This window comes from Lichenostomus cassidix, chromosome 3 (genome assembly GCF_008360975.1).
Source record: "Lichenostomus cassidix isolate B80296 chromosome 3, HeHo_3.0, whole genome shotgun sequence".
Taxonomy (NCBI): domain Eukaryota; kingdom Metazoa; phylum Chordata; class Aves; order Passeriformes; family Meliphagidae; genus Lichenostomus; species Lichenostomus cassidix.
In genome coordinates this window covers 6,976,585-7,003,637 of record NC_139483.1, presented here as the reverse complement: position 1 = coordinate 7,003,637, position 27,053 = coordinate 6,976,585, and the positions used below count along the sequence as shown (strand labels likewise).

At 49.0% G+C, this 27,053-nt stretch overlaps 2 protein-coding genes across 22 annotated transcripts in view; one reads left to right on the top strand and one right to left on the bottom strand.

Annotated features, from left to right (window-relative positions):
* The window catches only part of BCL11A (BCL11 transcription factor A), a 142,513-nt gene that overhangs the window by 47,137 nt on the left and 68,323 nt on the right, over window positions 1-27,053 (top strand). For 8 of the 15 annotated variants that reach the window (XM_085054212.1, XM_085054211.1, XM_085054210.1 and 5 more), the window contains one exon: window positions 26,417-26,746. The exons of 2 other annotated variants lie outside the window; for them this stretch is intronic. In XM_085054212.1, the coding sequence (XP_084910338.1) occupies window positions 26,417-26,746 (330 nt within the window). 5 more of the 15 variants (XM_085054220.1, XM_085054217.1, XM_085054208.1 and 2 more) reach the window with 3 other exon arrangements.
* Window positions 537-20,110, bottom strand: LOC146438952 (uncharacterized). 7 transcript variants are annotated; one of them, XM_085054236.1, is made up of 5 exons: window positions 18,020-20,110; window positions 6,310-6,403; window positions 5,548-5,740; window positions 4,889-4,994; window positions 537-3,514 (listed from the first exon to the last, which is right to left on the bottom strand). In XM_085054236.1, the coding sequence occupies exon 1, from the start codon at window positions 19,345-19,347 to the stop codon at window positions 18,670-18,672; it is 678 nt and encodes a 225-aa protein (XP_084910362.1). In that variant the 5' UTR covers window positions 19,348-20,110; the 3' UTR covers window positions 537-3,514; window positions 4,889-4,994; window positions 5,548-5,740; window positions 6,310-6,403; window positions 18,020-18,669. The 7 variants fall into 7 exon arrangements, with proteins under 7 accessions (XP_084910362.1, XP_084910363.1, XP_084910360.1 ...); XM_085054237.1 differs by having other exon boundaries at window positions 5,620-5,740; XM_085054234.1 differs by lacking the exons at window positions 537-3,514; window positions 4,889-4,994; window positions 5,548-5,740; window positions 6,310-6,403 and adding an exon at window positions 14,449-14,698 and having other exon boundaries at window positions 15,979-20,110.

The following is a 27,053-nucleotide window of genomic DNA, read 5'->3' as shown; positions in this document are numbered from 1 at the left end:
AAACTTCCATTTTCAAGGATTTCTAGTGTGTTTTTGCAGGCAGAAAATGCCAACAGCCCAGCTTTGTAGGCTGCATTGACCTCTGCTTTTCAAGTAGATTATCCCGACATGGTTCTCAGTAGCACCTGTGGACTTGTGAGCCAAAGAAACCCAATTAAAATAACACCACATAGTTTGCATTGCATGCAGCTGTGGCTCTTCCTGTGCCCAGGGCTGATGCTTTTGACCAACAGTTGCTGCTTTCTGTGGACAGGTTTCCCTCAGCACAGGCAGGGCACTCAGGGGTCGTTACTGCCTGCAGTGGCAGTCAGGGATCTGCAGGGTGCTGAGTGCCTGACTTGGTTCCAAAGCTCGTTTTTGGGATAAGGAATGAGCTTCTTGAGGAGGTAATAGTGGGCAGTTTGGGACGTAGTGTGCCCTGTTGTATCTGTTTTGAAAATAAACAGTCTAATCTCATAGGAAAGAGGTGAAATATTGATTTTAATTTTAGCAAACACTACTCTTACTAGTGTATCTGAGGAGCATTATCGTTGTAGCCCACCCTGGACGGTGGCTCTTTAGTGATGCAAATAGAGTTCTGATGGCTTGGGCTTTTCTCAGTGTAAGGAATAAAGCTGGGATTCGCATCGGGTCTTCCAACATTTCAGCTGCTTCGGTGCCAAGGATTAGACCAAACTTAACCTTCATCAGCAGTTTAATCTAATGGTGTGGTTGTGCAGCTGATTTAAATCAGTGCTGCACTGGGTTGCTCTTCTCCACCCTGCAGCTGCGTGCTCTGTTCTGCTGCTGCTGCTCCTCTCCCCTCGCTCGTTCCATGCACTTTGCTAAACCAGCAAAAACCCTCTCGGCAAAAGGGAGCAAATATTTTTGTGCTGGCTTAGAGAGCTGGATGATGAGGTCAGCAAGGTGGCAGGGCCAGCCCTGGATAGATTCCACAAGTTGGGTGAGCCACTCTAATAGCTCACTGCTGCTGGGAAGAGCGTTCCCACAAGTGGTGTGGTGCCAATCCTGTGGATGGTGGACCTCACCGGTCTGCAAAGTCTCAGCTTTCCATATGGACAATCCCAGAGGATTCCCTGTGACAGGCCTTGGTGACTTCTTACCCAAAATGCAAGCTGGTGGCAGAGCCAAGATCCCAAACTAACATCAGAGGAAAACAACCTTGTTCCTTTTGTAGTTTGAATCAGAGTTTTATTTTGATTAACAGAAGCTAAAAAGGAACTCGATGCATTTTAGAATAATGGTACTTGGCAAGCAACATCCTGGATTCAGGTCTTCTTTTTCCAAGCACCTTTGTTCGGGTTAAGGTACAGCAGAAAACCACAAAACGGAGCCTTTCAGGCGATGGGAAGAGATGCAGTTCTCCTGAACTTCCACTGGGCTCCTCTGCTGTTACAGTCAAGAGAAGCACCAATTAAACGCTTCCTGATCTGAACCGAGCTGGTTTCCAGTCGAGATTCCTGCCCGTGGACTCGGTATTGTGTCTGTCCGGAGGTCTGTATTACCAAAACTGACAGGTGTCACAGGGGTTATTCTGTTCTTAGAACTATTTTGAATTTTAAAAAATCCTGAAATATTAAAAATATCTGAGAAGAAAAGGTGTTTGTAAGATACTGGAAATCCTATTATGTGGCACCGTTCTGTTTTCCAGGCTGTCCAGATGATAGGTTATGGATGATATTGAAGCTCAGAATTATACAATGACTATTGTTAGACTTTTACAATGAATACAGCACCCCACAGTTGAACCAGGTTTCTTTTCCTATTAATGTTTATTTTATGTCTAAGTGAAACAAGACCTCAGTTTTATATATTCTCTCTATATAAATATTTCCCTACTTTTTCAAGTGCTCATGAAAAATGTGACAAGATGTCCACCGAGGTCACAAATGTAAGCATAAATAGCTGCAATTTAACATCAGTAGTTAGCAAACAAGATACCCTCGAGGTAAAGAGGCTGATAAAAAGAGGGCAGCGATGCATTAAAGATGCATTATTTGGGGGTCTATGGATATAATTTAGGCTTCACAACAAGGTCAGACTGATTTAATTCTCTCTGCAAAGGTCAGTCCAAGGCCTGGCTGTACTAACCCCCGTGCTCTCCATCTGTCTGCACTCCAAGCCAGACACTTTCAATAGGTGATTGTGTGCTCATGACTGGATGAGAACACAGTGAAATTACCTCCAGGTCTAAGCCTCTGAACGCGTTTACTCGGAGCCACCGCTGACCCTGGAGTAGTTGGTACCTCTGGAACTTTGCACTCGGCTGCAGCTTTGAAGTGTTGAGGAGAACATCTGATATTGGTGTTTTCCTGATATTGTAAGTGCCCGTGAGTATTTGGCTTCATAAATGTGTTACCGCAGTGTCATAAACTCTTTGTGCAGGTTTATTCTATGACCCTTGAAACGTGAGGTTTCTTCAGCACTGGCAAAAGTATTATAATGTGAACTAAAAAAACCCAAACCATTCCAGTATTCACTTTCACCAAAATGAGGAAAAATGAAGAAACCAGTGTTTGTGGACATCTTTATTTAATAGCCCAGGTTTTTAAAAAATCTTCCTCCATAAGCAAGGGATTCTTTAAAAATAATTGACAGGACAAAATAAATATGCGATGTCCTGGTATCTGTTAGTCATTTTCTTGCTGCTTTTTTTCACTTGATGCTAAATGTTTCTGAATTCTCTTTTCATTTTAAGTAGGAAACGGGTTTATTAATCTGAATGCAACAACTAGAGAAAATGAGGCCAGTGAATGATTTGAGTTTTCAACAGATATTTAGCTCACTGGAAGAGGCACAGCAAACAGCACTTAAAATAAAAAAGAAGACAAATAAGATTAGTGGAAGGTACACTTAATTTGAAAAATGTAAGAGACCTTATTTTTACCTGTATGATTTAGACTAAAAGGAGGATATGAACAGATACTGCTTTTTTCCTAGGCCAAGGCATAAAGGTAAAATGATATAAAATGGCATGAAATAATTGATGTACTATGCTAACAACCAAACCAAACAAAAAAACCCTCCACACAGTGCTCGTTCTCGGGTACTGTAAGTATTAATTGGGTACAATACTTACATACATCTGGTTTCAATGCTTATTTTACGTTTGTACAGTAAGCAGTTTCGAAATGAAAAAAAATGGGAACCAACAAAATTAAAATCAAGGAATTCAGACCTTAGGATACAACTCTCCACAAAGTATTTCACCCTGTGTTGCTCAAGCCTGTTTACTGTAAAGTCACCTAAAAAGAGAACTGCAAGAACAATAATACAGATCATAACGAGTAAATTAAAGGCAGATTTTCAGATTTCTGCCTGTCTTCTTCAGGTTAAATAATGGCCCTGGTAAACAAATTCTGATCTTAAATGATAAAGACTTTTTGTTCCACGTATCTTGCAAAATCAGTTCTTGCTCTTGTGCATGGTGCGTGCTGATGAATCGGAGATAGTATTTGGCTCTTGAGGCTGTTTCAGCGGCCCTGCTTTTCTAAGTCTGAAGAAGGCAGAGAATCTGTGCAGAGATCACCAAAAAAAAAAAAAAGTGGTAAATTGTAGAATCCTGTTTTTGGTTTTCTCAGAACATGTGATGCCTGACCCCATGCCCCCCATGCACACACTCCCATTTCTGGTGGCCAGCTCACCTTTTCACTAGGTCCAAGGGTTGCTGGAACACCTCTTCTGCTGGAAGGTGTGCAGGTGTGCTTGGATTAGCCATGGGGAATCACTGGAGAGTGAGTGGTGGCGGAAGTCACCCTCCTGTGATATAAACTCACAGCCTCTGTTGGGTCCTGTCTCCTGCTCTCTGAAGGAGCTGGGCTGGGAACTTGGGCTCTTTCACTGAGTGGGTATTTTTATAATAGTTACTATTTGTGGTATTGTATTAGGAGTATTAAGGTATTCATTACACCAACTGTTTGCTTTAAAATACTTTGTGGGTGAGCTTTTATTGCTCAGGAATGGTGCCAGATGGACAGTCCTGAGGAGCAAAGTCCTCACGCTATCTGCAGATCACGGCACAAGCAGTGGCACATTAAGTTCTTCCTCTTCTGTCTTCCTCCACCACCAACCTGATAATTCAGGAGGAAAAGGGCACCCCAGAGCCTGTGGTGCCTCTCTAGAGAAACCAACATCACGACCACCTGTTGAGGTGGCAGATTTGAGACATGTTTGTTGTACCTCCATGGGGCTTTTCTCGGAGGCTGCCTAGGATTTGGCTGTTTACAGCCTCTTAAAGCATTCTTCCTGGAAGTTGGGGCTATTTTTGAAGCAGTTGCAGGAATCCATACTGAACAGGCTTTACAGTATTTCTATCTCCAGCACCTGGAGCTGCGATGTACCTTTTTGAATCAGTTTTATTGTCTCAATTAGGGAAGGGGCACAGTTTCCAACAGGGATTGAACTGGTCATGTTCATCCTTGTGTCAATAATGGAAGCCATTCACACAGAACAAAATAACCTGTTGTGCCTGGTGGTTCCTTAATGCAACTCCCTGTCCCTTGTTTGCATCTCTTTTGGAGTGCTGCTTATCATTTTCCACCCTAAAATTTGTCTGGCTTCTTGCTTTCCTGAAACACTGAGCCCAGGATGGGCTGAAAAAGCTGCCAGTCCTGTCAGCTCTTTGGAGATGTGCTCATCTACCTGTCTGACACTGTTTTCCAGAAAGCCTTTGTAGGATCTGGCTCTTAGGCTAGGATGGCTTAGGTTTACAGTGGAAACCCTTAATATGCCAATATTGACAACTTCCACCCTGGGTGGTGTTCTGCTGTGGCAACTTCTTCACTGGGGAAGGACCACTCAAGGTACAGTGCCGCTTCTCGTGCTTTGCACACTCAAAAAGGAAAGCAAAAAAGAAAATCTGGAAGTCTCATAAAATTATCTGATTTACCTCCTTGTAGCAGTAAATGCTGATCTGACCTCACGCTGCACTGTCAGGAGGCCACAGAAGTTTAAGGGTTCAGGCTCACCTCATCTCCAAGCACACATTTTGCCCTCTGAAACAGAAAAATCCTGTGCCACAAAAATGGGCAGCTGCTTTTTGATTGTGCACTCATCGCATTTTTTCACATGTGAGACATGACATGCTCTATCAAGCCACCGTATTCAAACTTCCCCTAATATATTTCATTTTTATTAGCGATGGAGGACAGGTGATTTGAATCTTAATCCTAGGGGGTGATGTGTGTGTGAGGTGTAGAACACCTAGGCGTGCGCTGTGGTGCAGCTATTGCAACCAGCTCACACGCTTTGCATATCAATTTAGAGGTTTTTGCTATGCCCAGCTTTTCTAGGGGCATTTGGTGGAAATTAAAATATGAGTGGTGCAGGCTGCTTTATACCATTGTATCTCCCTTTCCTATTGTTATGTTTTTGATTCCTCTTTTCCCTTACTGTGTATTTATACTCCTGCCAAGTTCCAAGGGAGCAGAAAAGGTGCTTCTTGTATTATTATTAAGTGATGCTTTCGACAAGTCAGGCTTTCAGAGAGAAGAAAGCATCAGGCAGGCAGGTGAAGACAATTTCTGCATTGCAGAGTTACTGTCTTACATGTGCTTGTCCTGTGGGATGGAACTTAACCATTCACAGCTCTCCTGTCCTCATGCTGCTTGTGAAACTCACTCCAGGCCAAGATCTTCCAGTTTGCCTCCATTTGGTTTGAATGGCTTCCTTACTCCAGAAACTCTCTTCCCTCCAATCCACAGGTGCCAGGAGCTGTGTTTGGGGCAGGATAGCTGAGCTGCTGTTAGGCAAGAAATGGGACAAACAGGTTAAAAAAGTCTGTGTTCCCAGGTGGATAAAGCTGAAGGAGAGCAAAGAAATCACCCTGGCTAAGCAGAAAACAAAAAGATGTTATTTTGTCCTTTCTGCTGTAGTGTTTTGTGTGGAGCAGCAGCTGCCAGCATGGATGGTTTCCCTAAGTGCTTGCAGGGAGTCCTGCTCCCGGCAGAGAGCAGGGCAGGCACTACCCTGCTGCGGGGCCTTTCTCCTGGGACAGGCAGAGGCCTCCCCGTGCTCCGAGCCGAGTTCACGGCCTTGCCCCCATAGCTCTCGGGAAGGTCACCGCGTTTGCAGGCGCTGGAGGAATGTGCTTTCGGCGCTGGCAAAGCATGACACCAGAGGAAGCAGTCCCAAGTGCTTCCTCGGGTTTTCCCTGCAAAAAGGGGGCAGGGGCAGAGAGTGGACAATGATGAATTTCTCTTGTGACGGACACAAGTGATGCAAAGCTCTGCATGAAAGCTGGGTAACATAAACCCTTCCCTCTTCCCCTCCCACACAGGGAGCCAGAACAAGTTGGGTACACTGCTTTACCTGCATTTTGATGTCTCAAGGCACGCACAGACCTCAGGCTAGCCCCATATCAGAGACAGCTTCCATGTGGGCAGCAGGATCAAACTTTTAATCCCTGAAATTAAAAAGGGCATCTTACCTTATAGGGGGAAAAAATACCTTGGGACATTTGCAGAGAGTTAAAAGAAACAGCATGTAACAGTGTGGACAAAATCCTGACCTGAAGCGCAATGAACTGCACCAGTGCCTTTGGTATAGCTACAAGTTTATAGTGTTCTGGAGTGTTGTTTATGTTACTATAAAAAAAGGTGAGAAAATATATTCAGTTACTTTCTGTTTCTCCCCATTGAGCAGATGGCAATTCATAGCTCAAACTGTTTTTAAGCCATTTCACATTTTACTAATAAGTACAATATGCTTTTCAACAACAAGCCGTGCTCAGGCACTTCTGCAGAGGTTATGTGGTTGCTCAGGTAGCTCAGAAATCAGAGACTTTAAGAATCCTGTTGCATAGTAGTGCAAGGATTTTCCAGTTAAGTCTCACAGGGTGGAAAACACAAGCTGAAACCTCTCCCACTTCTTGTTTCAAATTATTTCTAATTTTGCAGGCCACAAATAATAGTGTGCTTACCTGAACCGCCTCAGTATGATATTGTTTCTACCAACTATATTCCTGGTAGAAGAAACCACACTTTTTAAGGAGCTGAATATTCTTTACATTTTAAGTGTATAATAATAGATGGAGATGGCCATTGGGAAAAGAGAAAAAATATTGAGCTGTTCCAGGAAGTTTTGGTGCTTTCGAATGAAAGCTGTTAATATTGCACGCATTGGAAAATTCTCACCATTACATCCGTGGTTTTCTCAAAACCTGTTAAATTATATGAGTGCAGAAATAAGGAAGAGTGGGTTTTATTATTAATTTACACTCATTTTTAGCCGGCATGTGGTGGCAGGTCCTCCAAACAAACCCGAGGCACAGATTAGAGCTGAAAGTTTTGGAAATGTTCTAACTCTTTGTAGCATTGCAGAGAGGAAGTGTAATATTAAACTGACAAATTGAATATATCTATTTTTTCTCAATGTAATTCACAGTTTCTTCCCATTATTTTTTACTACCCATGGAGATAAAGCAAAACAAGTTCCTCAAAACAGAGAGAAATATATTTCCAGATACCTTTTCCTATTAAGTAATATATCTCTCTCATACAAATGTACTGTCAAATATCTATCCATTCCTTTTCCACACCGCGTCTCCAGCCAGAAGTGTTGGCTATGCAAATATTGCAGAACCGACTCTTAACATATGTGCTGTGTGCCTGGCTACAGCTACACGGGAAACTCTAGGTAATAATTAGAGTCTGCATATATTATCTTGCAATTATAATTTTACATAATCGGTTATGTAATCTCAAGGCTGGTATGCAGTGAGAAACTGGCGTTACGTCAGAATTCTTCGGAAGAAAAATAAAATTATTGATTGTGAAGCGCACGTCCTAGCGAGGAAGGCGTGCGGAGGGATGGTGCAGCACGGAGTATCTCGGCGGTGAAAGCCACGCTGGCTCTCGCTAAGGAGGGACTCACCCCCCCAGGAGCGAGTGGGGGCATCCCGGCGGCTGCGGGGGTGAGGTGGGGGGACGGGGGAGAGGGGAAGGGGACAAGGAAACGAAGCAGAAGTGGGAAGGTGACAAAGTGGCGAGCGCTGATTTATAGTAGGAGCCTGCGCTCGTTCCCAGCTACCGAAACGCTCCCGGAGAAGAGCGGGATGCGGAGCTGGGGCCGCGGGCTCGGGTGCCCTGCGAGCCGCGGATCGAGCCGAGCCCGTCCGCCCCTTCCCTCGGGGGCTGCGACAGCGGCATCCAACAGCCCCTGCCCGAGCGCTGCCACGGCCCGAAAGGGCCGGGGGTGTGCGGGGGAACCCCCCGGAAAAAAAAAAAAATAACCCAGGCACGCAGGGAAAACAACGGAGTGATGAATAAACCACAGAGTGAATCATATGAAATCGCCAGGCGTTCACTCCCGATAAACAGCAAGCTTTATAATATCCAGGTGTTGGGGAAAGCTGTTGTCTTATAGTTTATAAATCCCTGCTGGTGGGAGGGAGGGTGAGAATCTTTGGAGGTGAATGAAATATCAAATCACGAGGCCGTATGTAGATTTATGATTGCATAAGAGGCTCAATCATTTCCATATATTGAAATGTGCTGTCCTTTCCACGACTGCCCAGCCCTTGGAGGGAGAGAGACGCTCGATTCCGCCTTGATCAATGCTGACTGTGAAGCAAGGAGGAGGAGAAGGGGGGGACCAGGCTGGCACCAGATGGAGCAGGGTCTAGGGAAAGGTCAAGGTTAGCTCAGGCTGCTATTGAATCGGTTGCAGCCTCACAGATAGATCTCTGCCTCCGAGGCACCCACTGGGGCTTCTCGGAATCAAATCTAATAGAAAAGGCAGTCACAGAATGAAATCGCTTCATCTGAATGCTAAAATTGTTATTAGGCTACATTAGAGAGATACCGGGCACATGATTACCAAAAAAGGAAGCATGCCTAGCAGTTTGCGACTGAAATAAAAGCTGTGAATATGTTGATACCATCGGCGATGTGCAAAGATAATAGATAACAGGAGAGAGGGGCAGGGAGAGACGCATGTGTGTAACGAACAGATTAACATATTGATGCGGATGTATGTATCCGTATAAAATTGTCCATGTGCGTATCCCTGTCTGCGCCAGGGCGTGTTCGTACGTACGCAGAGAGAAGCACTTGAATTCCTGCCTGTCCTGCAGTGGCTGTGGTCCTCAGCACTCCCAGGACATTTGTAAATTGATTTGGATCACAGTTATGGGCTGAGAAGTGGGAGCTGACTCGGAGGAGAGGTTTGGTGGTGGCTCCGTGCAGGACCCCACCTGCAGCCACCCTTGGCTCACATCGTGGTGGTCACTGTCACTTTGATTTTTGATTTTCAGTCCTGGTGGAAGCACAGGGTTCAGACATTGTTCAAGGCCATTCATTTTCTGGCTCATGTCAGGCAAAACTCTGAGGAAATGCCATTAGGTGTACACATGTGTGCAGACACCCCACGTCCCAGACACAGGAGCGTGATGTGAGCACATGCATACGTGTTTGGAGCAGCAGTGCTGTCAGCTGGCTTACAGAGATCAAAGTGAGGCTCTTTCCAGTTACCAGCTCCTCCACGTTACCAATTCCTTAACCTACAGCACAGCCATATCTTAAAGAAGGATTTAGTCTTGTAAAATAAATGCTGGCTACACTAGATTAAACATGATGACTGCACTCTAAGGGTTAATAAATTTAGAATTAACAGATCATCCCAGCTTGATACAGCTACTATAGATGATTTAATATGCAGCCTAAGCAGGTTGACAGTCAGCTCACAGATGCAGATAAGATCAAACAGTCTCTTGATTCAATAGATTGAATGGTTGTACTGAGTGTCTGGAAGGTGAGTGACAGTACGTATATGGCAGGGGTTCTGGTAAAGAAGGGCTTCGATTCCCCACTGCTGTGCACTGCACTGGTTTTCCTTTTCTAGCAGTCAACCTTTTTCAGCAATCAAACCCAGAGTTAACATGAAAAAAAATATGTCTCAAATATAGTTCAGGAGAGTTATTTGAAGTTTTCAGTAATGAAAAGCTCCACACTTTAATAGTAATCACCATTACTATCGCTAGTCTGCACTTCAGATTCCTTCTCCACGGACAAGGCCATCGCCACCCACTCCATCCCACAGGGAGTCTCAGCTGTCCACAGGCTCTGTCTGTCTGTCCACACCAGTCCCCTTCCCTGGCAGACCTAAATCCACAGGAAGAAGCTATTTTGGAGGCAAAACAGGGACACCTTGGCCCAGACAGCCCCTGGGACTTAGTGAGTGCAGCCTTATCCTGATTTGCCATCCAGAGGTTTTAGCTGTAGGAAACCTCAATGGATGCAGAGTGACAAAGACAATTCCCCTGGAATGGAGCTTCTTTCTCAGCTCTTTTGCTTTTCTGGCTTAAAAGTTAATGTCTGTAGTAACTCTTCTGTGGTTTATGTTTTCCTTTTTGCTCTCCTGTCCTATTTAAATGGGAATGTAAAACAGTCCTCATGGAGACTGGTGAGCAATGGGATGACAGAGTGGTCTCTAACAATTTTATTATTTGATCAAGAGTAAAAGCTCCACCTGAACCATTAGATTTTACAATATGAATATGTTTCCAGGCAATTTTAAAAACGCATATTATGTATTCAATAGACCGTCACAGGTCTGAATTGTGTCTTATTGTATTATATGGGGCCACCATCATACCGATAGGGATATTTGTGCTAAAGTTACTGCACATCTGAATGCTTATAAATTAGCAGTATTGTTTACTCTGGTGGGGTTTTTAAAATACTCTCATGGTTTTGACAAATGCCCTGCAAAAGGTTGGTGTGATGAGCAGTGCTGCTTTGAATCTGCCAGCAGAGCAAACCCAGAACCCACCTGAGATCTCCATTTCTTTATGACTTTTTTAAAATGTACTTTTGCAAGTGCTTACTTGTGAATTATAGTTTCGTTTTAATTTAGAAACGAGTGGCTCCCTTTCCATCCCTCAAACGTTGCATTAGAAAAGAGAGGGCCTGGGTGTGTGCTTTGAATACAGACCCACACGTGAGCGTCCGCAGATTTTCCTGAGCGAGTCTGCGATGCCACATAGGGATGAGGCAGTCTTTTTCCTGCTCCATGCCTAGGAACACCTCTTAGGTGAGCTGATGGAGGCACGAAAATCTTCATCTTTTCATTAGAAAGGCGACATCAAACTGCCAGCGCTCCTCGGAGCAAAATAAGAGCACTCGGACACCCCTTGCAAAAGAAATTCCGAAGAAGAAGAGCCCACAAACACATCGAGTGAGACAGCGTGAAGGCTGCGAGCACTCAGGGAAGCCGTGGGACTCGGAGGAGCGCTGTCCTTGCCGCCGATTCCTGCTCCGGGGGCCCCGCGGGGGCATCCGGGGGGACTCGGGCGCGGAGGGGCCGCAGGGCCCCCCGGGTGCCCCCGCGGCGGCGGTGCCGCTTCCCAAGGCGGAACCAGCGAAACCAGTTATCTGGCAGCAATTTGCATATTGATGGTGCCTCCTGCCGTTCTCCCTGATTGCTTTACAGGAAGGAAAGGTAACAGGAAAATACAGAACCCCCTCTTAAAAATGGCAAAGAGGCTTCTGCGTGCACGGGGGCTCTGACGGAAGAGTAAAGCCTGGTAAAGCCCATGGCAGGAAATTTGTTTGCCACACTGATTTTTGTCTTAGGATTTGAAAGCAGTTGTGTGTTTATTTTTTAAGTTCTCAGGCTAAAAATGTGAGGTCCGTGCTTCACTGCTAGAGACGAGCACTGATCACTTCAGGGAAAAATAATTAGCTGCGTCATATTCACTGAATGTGTAAGTCTAAGGAGGAGGCAATCCTCGGAGATTGGGAAAGGCATTGAATAGACACTTTAAGAGTACAGTGACATGGTACCTATATTTTTCAGTCCCTCTCACAAGAAATGTACAGATGTGCAGTATGGCATTGCACGTAAGAGCTAATTTGGCCTCTATTAATTGAGAATAGTTTCACTTTTATTGCCTCCAAGTACAGTGGCTGCCTAAGACACACCTATGGTGAGGCACTTTTGGCCTTCCTCGTAGGAGCAGCCACGGCTGTGTCCTCGTACATCCCTAAGTGTTCAGCTTCCTTCAGGTCTGGGCAGCACCGACCAGGGTGTCAGGAGCCTGTGGTTCACCTCACCCCCGTGCTGAGGGGCTGCTCAGGAGGGGATGGCAGTGGATCACATTGCTCCAGCCACATCTAGACCAAACTTCTCCTTGCTGCCTGTGGGGGATAGCACTTACAGACTGGTGCTCTGCTATGGCCTGGATTTACCCTGTGCATATCTGTAGCACCCAAACGTCTGAGGGAGGTGTGTATCAGCACAGACAGTCCACGGAGCGAGCCCTCTCAGTGTGTTTACATCTATTTCTCTCTCTCTAGGCTCTCAGATGCTGAGAAACTAAATACGAGAGGGCAAATTACAGTCTAAATTGTGAATACATTAATTTCAGTATGGTAATATCAAACATTGTACTTATTTCTGATTTCTGTATTTAATTTCCCTTGCTTTTTTAAATACTGGGGAATAGTTGCTCAGTGAACAATAGCATTAGTACAATAACTCCCTGCAACCCCAGCATTCATACTTAATGCACATCAGCTTTCTATGTAATACCATACAATATACTTGCATGTTATTTTAATTGAGTGAAATCTTATTCATACTGGTGGGAGAAGGCATTCTTTTCACTGCAGCCAGGATTCATACTGCACTTACAAAATTATATGTGCTGACAATAACAAATGGTGGCAAAACTATCCAAACTGCTCAAAGAATTGGGCTCTTATCACAGGTTATTCACCAACACTCCTGCTCCCCCTCAGCACTGTGTCTTTCTGCGCAGCTTTGGGCTAGATAGTAATTTATTCTTCTGACTACAGAGAGTTGCATTAAAATATTATTGTAAGCATTTTAACAATTAGGCTGAAATTTTGCATGGAATAAATATGGTAAAGGAGAAAATCCACAGTAAAGCTGTCCTTATTTTTTAAGCACAGAGAAAGGACTCTGCTCTCTCAACTATTAATTATTTTTCATCTAGATCCTCACACAAACTATGTCGTTCTGCAAAGCAGGCGCATTTCTTCTTGGCTGAAGCTAAAAGCTAAACCTAAATGTCACCTAAAACAGTAATATAAAATGAATATAGAGAATGATGATTGTGTACGTTAAATTTCAGTTCAATGCATTCTAAGTGACTAAAAGTTGAAGCTCTAAAAAGCAGTGTGAGTTATTTACAGAAGATGTTAAGGCACAAATCTAACAGCATGCTTGAGTACATGCTTACTTTAAGCATGTAAGTACAGCTGATGTGCCCAAAGATAAATATGTGCTTAAGAATTTTGCAGTACCCAAGGCCAAGTAGATTCCTCTGGTAGGGGATATATCAAGCAGAGTTAGAGGAGGAAAATCCTTTTTTATTGCACTGTCCTTCTCCACTGTCCGTCACACCAAGCATGCTAGGAAAGAAGGACTGTGTTCAGCAGTAGATAAGTAAACAACTAAAACATTCTTCATCTCGTGTATCAAAACTAATTTCTCAATGGAAATAATTTCTTTTTGATTGTTGATGTTTGGTTTCCCAGATTAGTGAGTTGTTTTTGTTATTCTACTTTTTAAAATTGATTTGAGGTATAGCTGGATTTATTTTTCAAGACAAAATGTTTGCCTTTCCCTGCCTGCCACACCCAGAGTAGGGCTTTCCAGATTTCCTCATAGGGAGAGTTTGATCCCCTTGGATTTAATCTTGCACAAAAGTGCACTTATCAGATCAAGTCAGAAAAGGAATTTAAAAAGCTGTTTGTGTCAATGACCTGTCTTCCTACTGCTCATAGGCTTGGACACAGTGATCTTCTTAGATGCATGGCTTGGGATTTCAGTAGTGACTTGGAAGGACCAACTTGTGCCATCCTGGGCTCCTGTGAGGCAAGACACAGCAGTCCTGGTGAAGGGGGGATTTGGATGTGTGGAACATCTTGCTGAGGAGAACCTGACTTCTCACAGGGCTTTGTTTTGGAATGGCTTGCACACAACAACCCTGCAGTGAGAGAGCCCGAGGCTGCAGCCTGGCTTGGTCAAAACCCTTCCTGAAACAGATGGAGATGCTGTTCATGAGTTCAAGTGTCCCTGCTCTGTAACTGTGTGGGGAGGTGGGCATGGAAACCGTGAGATCCAGCTCTATGAGAGCAATCCATTCACAGCTTGGGGCTCATCTTTGTGGCCCTGGGCTGGGCTTTGTTTTGTGTAGGGTCAAGGAAAATCTCAAGTCTGCATCTAAACCAGACATGTACTCTTTGTCTTAGTGTGATTTGAGGTGATAAAAGGTACCTTTTGGAAGTTTAAGGCTAGAGAAAAGTAGGGAGCATTTATCAGCAGACTCCTTTGTAACACAAAGCAGTATTTAAACTCAGGCTTAATATTCAAAGCTGAATGGCTCATCCCTTTCTAAGTGATGCCAGCACACAGGTAGGATCCATTTCCACACCTTTCTGGGGGGAAGATAAAGCCCAGGAAGACTAAAAGATTCCGAGAAACTGTTAGCAAAAATATTTATTTATGTTCTCTTTATCTTACACATTTAAGATAAGACCCTCTTTGGAGATAACTAAAGTGTCTTTTCTTGTTCCTGGCCTCTTCTCAGTGTATAGGAACATGCAGGTGAGCCAGGGTGGCAGGTGTGCCCCGTGAAATCCTCTGGATAGCTGTAGCTTTACCTGGGGTATCTATACATATTCCACTGAATAGGGAGCTTCAGAAGAGCTAGAAGTACCAAATTCATACCCTAGATGTCAGTAAAAGAAAAAAACATTAAAACCCATTAAAAATAATTTTAGAAAAGTGTGTGAATCAAGCAATGGGTTAGCCAATTATTCATAAGGTAATTCCCTATATGGAGTGAAAGTTGCAATCCCAAGTTTCAGCTCAATCAAATTTACACAGCCCAAGTTATAACCTCTTCTAGATGGAGATTGTAACAGGAGCACTGACAGACCATAACTACTGTGCCTCTTTAGTAACAAAAGCTCAACTACCTCACTTGTGCTGTGGCTGCTGCTGGTGTAATAATTAAGACTGTATGGATTTGCATTATAGGTCAGGTTCTGGGAGGCTTTAAATGCACATAGTTTAAATCATGTTGGCTTGAAACGCAGCATAGAAACACTCGGTGCAGGTTACATGTTTACTTATAACAAGATACATAAATATTAAATCTACAATATGACAAATAACTGAGTACTGTAAACTAAACCCAGTTTGGCTGAAATCAATCATTTGATTTAAAATGAGATTTTATGGGCATTTGGTAGTGCCTTCCTCTGCCTGCCCACACAGAAGCAAAACTCCTTGTGTGCTCCAAGGGAGGGTTTTGACCATTTCAAAGTCTGTTCCCTGAGCACTTTGTGCCATTTATTTTATAGTCATGCCCAGAAAGCCCAGTCAAGGTTCAGGGCTCCATCGTGCTAGGTGCTGTGCAAGCAGAGACAGGCTGAAATGCCAGACCTTGCTGAAACCCATGGAAAAAAGTCTCCCCAAGTTCAGGATTTTATTCCAGGTCCTGCCTAGGGCGAACCGATAACGAAATCTGTCACCTGGCACTCAGATGTCTGTGATCCTGCACGGACTCGCTGCTGTGTGTGCTGTGCTTGCTAGTAAGAGCTTGCAAAATCAGAGTTTATTTTGAGCCTTTATTAAAAAGAGGAAAAAAAAAAAAAGGAGAAAAGGCAAAGCAGCGCACCCAAGTTTCTCCTGCGGGAATACTAATGCACGTACTATTTCTAGAACGTGCAAGTCCTCTGCTCATTCACAGGAGTCAGCCTGGTGCGATAAGAGTTCCACCCACGTTGCCTCCGCCTGATTGAGACTATCAAGACGGCGTCGGAAAGCACCCCATGCGATCTGCCGTTATATAATGCAGCCCAGCTCCAGGGAACTGGCAGAGTTCTGGAATTTGTGTTTGGTCCTAATGTTCTGTAATGTTGGCAAGTGAGATTCTTGCTCTCAGTGAGTGACAGTTGGAGCTTCGAAGCAGGAACATTTGCCCACCAAAGTTGCTGAACTCACCCACTGCCAAGTCTGTCACTAAATTAGCAGATAGGCAGGGACAGCAGTACGTGGCATGAACTGTGTCACACTCCTTTGCACCTTCGGGTCCCAGTCCTGTGTGCCTGCCTGTGAGATGGAGGAAGGCCACACGTCTCAATTTTAGACAGTTTTATGTCCCTTTCTACAGCAGCCTATAACTATCTCACATGCTTGAATGCAAGGAGGACCATGCTGTTTCTCAGGCAGAGGCATGAGGAAAGGGACAGATACATTTTGGCAGATTTAAATCTTAAGACTAATTTTTACAGCGTGAATGTTCTCACCTGGGCACTCTGTCCTGCTGCTGCAGGTTACTGCCATTGCTGTGGGACAGGGATGAGTGCCCACCTCTGCTCTCAGCTCCTCCAGAGTATGAACTGGTGTCTCAGGGCTCTGGTCCAGCAGGGACAGGTTGACATGGGATCGGCACTCAGCTACTGAGACAGACCTTTCTCTAAGGTTGGCTTCCCCTTGGATGCAGCCTGAAACCCACCATGGCCCTGATTTCAGCGTGTACCTCAGACTTTGCTGAGGTGTGAGGCCACATTTCCTCCAGCTGACTTTGCTCTGGGGCTGGGAGTCCGTAGCCAAAGAGCAGCTGATAACATGGCCAGGGGTGACTGCAGTTCCAAATGCTGCAACAGGACTGCGAGGCATCCCCTGCAGCTTGGACAAAAAACTGTTGTGGAGGAGCAGGAGGCAACACAAGTTTGTGTCCATCTGCAGAACACGATCGCTGGGTCATCCCCTGCGCTGGCCCGGGTTTGTTTTCACCTGCTCTTCCAAACTAGCAGCATTTCTGGGTGCTAGCAGTCAGCATTTGGGCATTTCTCACTGTGTTTGCCTGCCACTTACACTGGGTTTGTTAGTACAACCCAGCAAGGGACAGCAGTGTGGAAGAGGTACAGACAGGGCTCAAGATGCTCGGTGTGTGGTAGATGTGCTGTGAGGGCAGAAGCAGAGATGCAGCTTGTGGGGTGCAGTGGGGCAGTGATGGGGTGTGTCGCCCTTCCCCCACAGCTCCCACAGCCCCAGCTGTGCCCCCTGGCCCTGCCTTTGCCGCCGGTGCCGGGGCCAGCTCGGAGGCAGTTCAGCCCCCTGCCCCCGGACGCGCCGGGGACCGTCCCCGTGGGGCTGACCCTGCTGCCACCGTCAGCCTCTCCGGCAGCGCCGGGGGCCATCTGACCCCTCCTTTCGCGGGGTGTCCGAGCCCAGGACACTGACGGGGGGACCCGGGGGGGATACCGTGTCTCTGGGGAGGCTCAGCCCGGTCCTGCGGCAGGGGGCGGCTCCACATCCTTCCCCACAGCGAAGGCAGCGCCCGGCGCTGGGGCTGAGGCTGTAGCAAACTCCCTCGCAAGAGCTGTTTGTTGACCACATTCACGTTCAGAGCCCTGAAGCTAAAAGCACTTTACACCATAAAATAAAAGCACTGTCTTTTTTTCTAAAAGGTTACGTCTGGAGGCCACGCTGCTCATACTTCATACAGAAAACTACTGAAAGGGCTATGAAATCCTCTATGATTTACACTCCCTCTCAGTGCATTAGGATATAGATCTACTCGACTCTAAAAATACTGTGGAGTTTCTACCCGACGTGAATATATGTGTATTATTTCAGAAAGTCTGTTAGAAAACTTGTCAACACATTATAAAGCATAAACCAGGACTTGGCCATTAAATACAGAGATCAGAGACAAAATGTATACGGCAGGAAGTACAGAGAAAAGTCCCTCCATTCAAAAAAAAGTCTATTAGCTAAAAGTTTACACACAATATACACCAAAAGGTTTAGAGAGAGACCGTGGACTGCAATTACAAGGCATAAATGGAATCAGTAGGGGCTTTACAGTCCCCAGCACAGTTAACTGGGCTGCCAGAAAATAATTTTAATATTGCCATAATTTATTACCCACCGAAAGCCACATCAAGGATTGTAAATACAGTCACTTTGTGTCCATGACTGCTCGTTAAACAGCCTCGTTCCCTTCCCCTAAAAATACAATGAAATAAAAACCCACCTGCATTATTAATCTGCGGTCATGCCGTGTTAAAAATGTCTTCTCACTCCTTTTCTTTCTTGAGGTTTGTTATCTCCCTCCAATCACATGACAATGCGAAGCGCTGGGGGAGGGGGGGTACAGGAACGAGGGGGAGCCCAGCACTATTGCGATCAAATGCTAATATTAATAATTATCCAGCCAGGATGAAATATTATTTTTAAGGCAGCGAGTTTCCATTTAATTCGAGGAATTTTTACGGTCCTGGAATTAAGGGCATGCTGATGGTAAGAACATCCTCGCTGCCATTCATGAAAGCATCTGTAAAATTAGCTCCTGACTATAGGTTTTGAGATGCGGTCTGGGAAGTCACCTCTGGAATCTCAAACACGGCACGATAATGAAACAGATTTAGTTGTCACCAAGTGCTTAATTTGCTATGATTTTTAAAAAAGAAAATCAATGAAACGATGCCTGTGATTGGGAATAAGCACAGGTAGGTGTTCTGATGCAGGTTGGCTTTAGAGAGCGTAATGAATTGTAATTCAGAGGAGTGTTAACTGCGAACCGCAGAACCTTTCAGGGGTAATAAAGTCATTACTTTTTACGTTGCAGCCACCTTCAAAGCTTTATACGTGCCATTAGATATAAATCAAGCCCCATATATATATCTACATCTCCGGTACAGACACACACGCCCGTGTTTCGCGTAGGGACATGTGCACGCCTGGCACCGCCAGCCCTGCGAGCGGCGTGAACCCAGGAGCTGCCGCTGTTGTCACCTGCGGCTGTGTCACCCCCGCCACGTCCCGCATCTGCTCCTGCACCCTTGCCCCGGCGGCCGCGGGGCACATCCCGCGCTGGGGTCGGCCGTGCCGGTGGATAAAGAACAGCAGCGGGGGCCGAGGGGGGGCCGAGCGGCGGCGGGCGGAGCCGGGGGGCGGCTGGCGGGAAGCTGAAACCATCCCACGGCGGAGCGCCTCGACCCGGCCCCTGACAGCTCCGCCGGTGCGCGCTCGGGCTCGCCCCGCCAACAGGTCCCCGCCGAGCCCCGGCCCCCGCCCGCCCCCTCGCTCCCCCGGGCGGCCGCGGCTGTGCCTGGCGAAGTCTCCCTTACGGCGGCGGGCAGCTCCTCGGCTCCCCAGGCTCTCGTCCGACGCTCCGCTCCGGCTGTCCGCCGCCGTCCCGGGCACGGTTACCCCCTCGCACTCCCTTCGCAGCCGCACTTTGCTCCGCACACCCGTTCGCCTCCAGAGCTTATTTCTACCGCAACCTGATACCTCCCGGTGCCGGCAGTGCCCGCCTCGCTCCGGGTCCTTTAGGCGAAGTTGCAGCCGCAGCCGCCGCATCCTCCCAACTCCAGCCACTTCTCGGTGCCTCCTGCCGCCTCGGCTCCCCCCCTCTCCCGCCCTCCCCCGTTGCCAGCCCGCTGCCCGCGCCGCCCCGCCGCCAGCAGCCCCGCGTTTCGCTTTCGTTCAGAGCCCCTGGCTGCGGGCAAGAGTCGGAGCGCCGCCAGGAAACAAGGGGGGCTCCGGGGCTGGCGGGAGCGAGCAGCCCGCGGGGAAAGCTGCGAGGTCCCGCCGCCCTCCGCTACCCCCCCCGCCCCTCTCCTGCGGCTTCTCCTCCCGTGCCTGCCGCTTCCTCGCCCGCCAAACTCCGCTCGCTGCTCCCCCGCCCGCCCCGGGGCAAGGCCCGCCGCCGAAGTTTCCCGCGGCCCGGCCCGAGCCCCCGCCGCCCCCCAGCTCCCCGCGCGGTCGCCGCCGCCGTCTCCCGGGGACGGGCCGCAGCTCCCGGGAGGAGGGGACTCGGCGGCTTCGAGGGGGATGGGGGGGGGGGGCGAGCGGGGAAGCCGGGAGCCGGATGCCCCCCCCTTGCTTTTTGGGTGGTCTCCGGTCCTACCTGGCTTCCCCCAGCTCCCCCACCTCCTCGGCACAGCCCGCGGCCAGCCTGCCCCGCAGCCCTCTCTGCCCGGCTCTGGCTTCACCGATGTGTTTGCTTTTCCAGCGGGGGTGTGCGTGCGAGAGCTGCCGCTGCCTGCCTGCTCGCTTTCTCCCGCTCCTTTTCCTCCCTTCTCTCTCCTCGCGTGCGTGTTTAATTTCCCCCCCCTCGCCCCTCTCCCGGGTCCCCTCTTGCACCCGCTCCTCCGCGGCCACTCGCGGCTCCGGCCGCCGCCCCCTCCGCCCCCGGCCCCCCGGCTCCATTCGGCAGCGTGCGCCGGGCGGCCGGTGCACCCCCCCCCGCCGCGCCCCCTCCCCTCTCCCCCCTGCGATCACTGTCCATTGGCTTGTCCTGCTCTCTTTTTCATGTCCAGCCCCTGATGAGTGTCCATTGGTGTTGCCTTCGCCTTCCCTCCTCCCCTCTCCCCGGCTTGCCCTGCCCATGTTTTGTATGTCTCTGTCCATCCAGGCTCCTGACGTTCAAGTTCGCAGGGACGTCACGTCCGCACTTGAACTTGCAGCTCAGGGGGGCTTTTGCCATTTTTTTCATCTCTCTCTCTCCTTCTCTCTCTCCCTCTCTCTCTCTCCCTCTCCCTCTCTCTCTTTTTTTTCCTTGCACAAAAAAAAAAAAAAAAAAAAAGCCATGACTGCTATCCCACAATTCATCTTCCCTGCGCCATCTTTGTATTATTTCTAATTTATTTTGGATGTCAAAAGACATTGATGAAGATATTTTCTCTGGAGTCTCCTTCCTCTCTAACCCGTCTCTCCCGATGTGAACCGAGCGACTCACAAGCCACCGAAGCCACCAACCCACCATGTCGCGCCGCAAGCAAGGCAAACCCCAGCACTTAAGCAAACGGGAATTTTCACGTAAGTAACCCGGAGAGCAATTTATTTAATTTCCCCTTCACGGATTTAATTTTTAATTTGAGCGAGAGCAAGGAAAAGAAAAATTTAAAAGTGAGAGCGAGTGAGCGAATCGGGGAAAAAATTAACTCAGCGCTGGCTCGGGATTCTCAGCATTCCGGTTAATTTCTCTCTCTCTAATTTAATCACCTTGATGACTTTTCTTCTCTTTCTGCCCGTGCCCCTCGCCCGCCGGCGCGCACTGCGCTGCCCCGCTCCGCGCTCGCCTGTCGCCTCCCGCTCTCCGCGCTCTTTGGCGGCAAGAGCGGCAGCTCTCGCCCCGGCACCGGGAGAGGCGCGGGCGAGGTGCGGGGCTGCCGGGGGCACAACCGGCCGAAAGTGGGAGGAAATTCCTGCGGGAGCGGCGGGCTGGACGCCGGACACCGCGGTGGCCGGTCGGGCGGGATCTAAGGGCGAGCGGAGCGTGGAGAAAGTCAGGCGGCCGGAGCCCCCCGGGCTGCCGGCGGGCTCGCTCCCTCGCCCCGCGGCGCCCTCCCGGGGGGGGGCTCAGCCGAGCCGAGCCGGGCCGCCTCCCTTTTGTTTCCGCCGCGGGGTGCGGGGTGGCCGTCCCGCCGCCCCCCGCTCCCCGCCGCCCCGGGCCGGCGCCGTGCGGGGCTCCGCCGCCCCGACCTCGCCCCGCGCCCGCCCCGCCGCCGCTCCGGCTGGGGCTGGGGCGGGGGGCGGCACCGGGCGGCGAGGGAGCCGAGCCGAGCCGCGCCGCGCCGGCTGGGATTCCCTCCTCGCCCTCGCCTCGCGTTCTCCCGCTCGCTTACTATTTTTTGGAAGATTTTCAAAAAAAAAAAAAAAAAGTGGAAGTGGATTTTGATTGGGAAAAATCTCGTGTCTGAATGTTTACAAGCACCGCGTGTGCGGGGAGCCTCCTGCCAACAAACACAGGCGAGAGCGAGCCCGGGCTGAGCACACACGCGCGCACACACACACGCACGCACACACTCGCACCCTCACACCCGCGAACGGCCCTTTCTCGCCGCCGCATTTCAACCCCAAACCAAATCCGCTCTCCCCGGGAGAGAAAAAACAAACCCCGAGCCCCACCACCCCGTTCGCAACAAAAACTCTCCGGCTCCCTCCGTCCCTCCCTCCAGCCGCCACCACACACACCAGGGCTAGATGCAAGATAAGCGGGAGCGCTCTTTGCACAACAAAAGGCAACTCGAGCTGGAAAGGTTTGGGGCGAGGGGGGTGGGAAGGAAGGGAGAAAAAAAAAATCCCCTTTTCCTCGGGGTGAGCCGGGGGGAAGAGGAAATGCTGCATGCTTCTCCTTACTCCTTTTCCCCCCTTTTCTTTATTTCTTCCTTTCTCTCCCATTCCTCCCGGCGGGTTTTGTTCCCTCCCAGGGATGGCAGAAAAGCCAGGGCCGTTTCTTCCTGCCAACCATCCCCGGCTCCTTCGGCCTTTCGCAAAACCCCCCAAACTTTCCGCCGCGATTTCTCTCCCCCACGGCCGCCCAGACATTCCAGCCAGGTTCGCACATGGAGCGAAGGAAGCAGCGCTGGCTCTTTGCAGGCGGCCTGCCGCGCCGCGGGCAGAGCCGGCCGCGGGCTCTGCCTGCCCAAAGTTTGCCCTAAAACCCGGGGGGTGTTGGGGGCTCAGCCCCTCCCCCCGCCTCCAGTAGTTTCTCCCTTTTTTTCCTTCCCGCTACTTTTCGGGGCGCGCTTTTTTTTTTTTTTTTATTTTTTTATTGCCGGGAAGGGGATGGGGTGCAGCATCACTGGCTTATGGGGGTGCGGCCCTTCTGGAAATGGGGTACGGGGGGGGTGCTTTCCCCGGCCAGCCCTGAGAGTGGGGAGCGGGGAACAGGGATTGCGGAAGGACCGGAGGAGGGGGTGGGGGACTCCGACTCGCCCCCCGGGGCAGCGGAGACGGGCGGGATCCCCGCGGCTGCTGCTCTCCGAGAAAGCCGCGGGCCGGCGCGGAGTTCCCGCACGTGCGGGGCGGGAGCGGCGGCCGGGACGGGCCTGGGGGGTTCCTCCGGCGAGAGCCGCCCCGGCGGTGGGGAGGGGGGTGTGGGTGGGTCGGGAGCTGGGGGGAAAGGGAGGCCGGGCCGGGGGAGCGGCGCGCCGGGGGATGCGGCGCCGGGGCCGGGGCCGGGGCGGCGGAGGCGGCAGGCGGGCTCCGTGCCCGCTTCGGTCGCTAGGAGGCACAGCGAGATCAAACAACCGGGCAGCCCCGCGAACTTGAACCTGGCCGGCTCCTCCGCTGCCTCCCGGCCGGCGGGAGGGGGAGGGCGCCCAGCTCCCTCCCCTCCACCCCCCCACGCCCCCCCTTCTTCTTCTTTGTTCTTAATTTTGCGCGGAGTTTGCTTGCTCCGGGAGGCAGCGGGGGATGCTCGCCTTCCCCCCTCCGCGGGTTTCCCCTCCCTCCCCATAACGTTTCGGCGGTTCCCATTGTACCCCCAAGTCTCCCCTTCCTTGCACCGCACGATCCGAAGATACGAACTTGGGATTAAACAACCCTTCTCCATCCTTCCCACGGTACGGTGCGGGGAAATGCCCCGGCAGAGCGTCTGCATTGCCCCGCGGGCATTTCCCCGCACCATACTGTGGCATCCCCCCCTCCTCGCCCCATCACCCCCAGTACCTCCTTTCTCCCGACACTCCAAAATCCATCCCGCTTTTGCCGGTGCGGTTGTTTTGGTGGCTGGGAACAGGGGAAAGAAGGGGGGAGTAGGTGGGCGAAGGGGGAAAGCTGAAAAGACATGTTGGTGGAAGGGCAATTTGCATGAAAAATAGAGACGGATGATTAGGGACCCAGGCAGGGAATTTTGATTGCCCCAGAATTAAAAGATGCATCCTGCAAATCGGAGGCAAGACCAGGTGAATTGTATTTTGGCGTTTTCTTTGTAATCCCGGTATTTTATATTACGTTCTAAAAGTAGCAGTAATAATAAAAAGCATATTTTTTTGCTGGCTCTGCCTCCATCAGGAGCCAAATGTTTTGCAGTGAACACGGTGCCAGCCGTATTTCATACATTAGTATATAATTCTTGTTAATTAGCAATAATTTACGTTAAGAGCATAGAAAATGTTGAGGTTACAGGTTTTATATCTGTACATTTGATCATCTTGTTATTTTCAAGAACTTTGCCTCCTATAAAATTAATTAGGTGAAATGTGGAGGTGTAATCAGCAACCTCTGAATTACCACTTCATTTCCTGGTTTTGATTGTAAATCAGCCCAGTCCGTACAGACTTTTAGCAAAGTCTATTTTTGTTCAGTGCCACTTTTAACTGTCTGGTGTCAAAGCAGCGGGTTACCTTCCCCTGCTAAATAATAGTGACAGCGTCAGAAAGGAATCAGGCCGCGGGAAAACATTATAATTGAGTAATGATTATGCAGAGCTCCTCGCTAAGCCAGTTGTAAGGGGAACACGGGTGGTTTTGTGTCTTTTTGCTGCGGAGACTCGATGAGCTCGAAGTTAGATTCGTAAAATACCTTTGTCTGCGGCGTGCAGCGAGCTACCGGTGGAATTAGTCCTGCAATAATTTACTCCCTCGGTCCGAACGCAAGGAACGGCTTGGGGAGAAAAACGCCATGCCCGGCAATCCCGCAGAAACACCCTGCTCCTCTGCCGGCTTCCCGAGGAGCGTGAGACGCACGTTGTGCCTCCTCTCCTGTCGGTCTGTAAGTTTAGAAGAAAACCCCAGCGATTAAGACATTGTTTTTATTAATACGAATGTAACCTTCATATTCCTGTGGTTGACCTTACGTTAAATTAGAAGTAGTACTAGAGGCAAGAAATGATGGACTGGATCCCTGTGTCCTAGTTGGAGCTGAGGGTACGGCGAGGTAGTGTGCTCTTTCAATATTATTTTACGCAGCACAACTGGGAGCTACTCCAGATCTTCCTCCTCAATATTCAGCCTAGGTAGGGTTGAAATAAATTTAACCTGAGTTCACTGGATTTTTGCACTTTATCAAAATCAGTTCCAATATTGTGCAGTCAAATTAAAATCTATTTTTTGATTCTCTGTGGCTTTAAGTTCATTAAATGTGAAATTGGCAGCCAGCTAAAGAAGGTCAGGCTGATTAACTGTTTAGGAGTTGTATTCTGTCTCACTTGTGTTACCTGGCAGTGTTTTGAGGTGGGGTGTATTTGTAGTACCCTCTCCTCCTGCTCGTTGCTGTTAGCGTGCGTGTTGTGTTGCGCAGACAGAGGAACACCAACACGCTGCTGGTATTTATTTTTTTTTTCCCCTCGTGAAAGGCAATAGTGATGGAGACTGCACGGAGATTGCCAAGGTATTTCTCTGCAAATTTAACGTAAAAAAAAAAGCCAACAGTAAAGAGAGCTGAGTCTGCCTCGTTAAAGCATCCACTGATGATTCTGTGAGCAGAAATAGCCTCATAATGAAGCTTTCTGGAGCTCATTCAGAAAATTTGTCAACTTTGACAACATTAGGCAAGGTATTTTGAGTTTAAAGAAGGCGCTTCTCAGTGTTGGAGGAGTGTGGCAGTTGCTTGGCTGGGCTGATTTTTACATGCTGAAGGCCACCAGTGGTAACATGTTCAAGATAATTTAAGCATTCCCTTAGTTTAGGATTAAAAAGTGAAAACTGACTGATTGCCTTGTTTTCTTAAGTGCTAAAAAATATCCCATCCAGCTAATATCTCTGAGTGGACTTGGTGGTGAATTTGCTGTTTGTTTGAATCCTGAGGAGTACCCCAAAAGTGAGAGGTGCCTCCCCCTCCCCGCAGGCATTTCTGCTGCACTTGCTTTTTATCATTTCGGTTTTCTGCCATATATTTATTTATTTATTTATCTGCCTCATCCCCTCCCCCACATCGAATAACTACCGCCTTTAGGATTTTTTTAAATTGAAAGCCGCAAATGGGCCGATGGGGACAGTGACACAAATCCATGCGTTTACGTCTGCACGTGCATTCTGAGGGCTGGATGTACCCTGCCTGTCGGTGCCTGGGTGTGTGTGGCCATGCGGGCTGGCTCTCCCTCTCTTCTTTCACATACATGCACACGTTACCTGCGCGGCCTGTTCAGGGAGTATGCTCTATCTGGGTGTATTGAAACACCTTCTGTCTCCACTGTATTTGTGAATTTTAGAAAGTGAGTCTGCTGTGGCTGGTGGAAGATACACACCCATGTGTGTGAGAGTGTGTGCCGTGCTTTTAGCCTTGAATTCATGTACATAAATAATACATTCTGCAATAAAACACTGTATTCCCTTCTTGTCCTAGTATCACAAGAGTTTTGCAGTGTATTCTCTCCGCCTATCCATTCTATTTTAGCACCGAATCATTCAAGGAGTCAGAAATTTGCCCTCGTGTAGGAACACGGAGACAGTTGCGGTGCTCGCCCTCCGAGTTCTGCCTGCTACAGCTGCTCCTGCAAAATCTCTTCCCTGTAACTGATGAATCCCTGTCCTCGGGGCCGTGCTCACAGCCGTGTTGCATGGGTTTGGTTGGGGGGGAGCAGGCGGACGTCGAGCGGGGTGTAATATTCATGAAGAGGGGGCTCGGCGCGTTCCTCCCCCCGCGCCCGATGCCTTTCCCAACAGCCCTAACCGTTCTCCTTTTGTTTCTCAAACTGCAGCCGAACCTCTTGAAGCCATTCTCACTGATGACGAACCTGAACATGGCACATTGGGAGCTCCGGAAGGGGACCACGACCTCCTCACTTGTGGCCAGTGTCAGATGAACTTTCCGTTGGGGGACATTCTTATTTTTATTGAGCACAAACGGAAACAATGCAATGGCAGTCTCTGCCTAGAGAAGGCTGTGGATAAGCCACCTTCACCCTCACCAAGTGAGCTGAAAAAAGCATCCAATCCTGTGGAGGTTGGCATCCAGGTTACGCCAGAGGATGACGATTGTTTATCAACGTCATCTAGAGGAATTTGCCCTAAACAGGAACATATAGCAGGTAAATTAAAGCAAGGAGAAGTTTTTGCGAGTTTATTTCTGTTTCAGTTGCAATGTAGCATGTTGGCAGTCGTGCGCTGCCGTGTCTGTGTGTTCTCGCCTTGATGGCCGGGGTGTCCATGCCCTCCCTGTCTTGGGTTAGCGGTGTTTCCTGGTGCCTGCGCAGCGGCAGGAGCAACAGGCACGTGCCGTGCCAGCCAGTGTTTCTGGTGGTATTGTTTGAGGCCACTCTTGTGATTTGCCTGCATTGTAGTCACCGTCTCCCGGTGTCTCTCCTGCCGGAGCGCTGCGGGAGGAGGGTTCCGAGC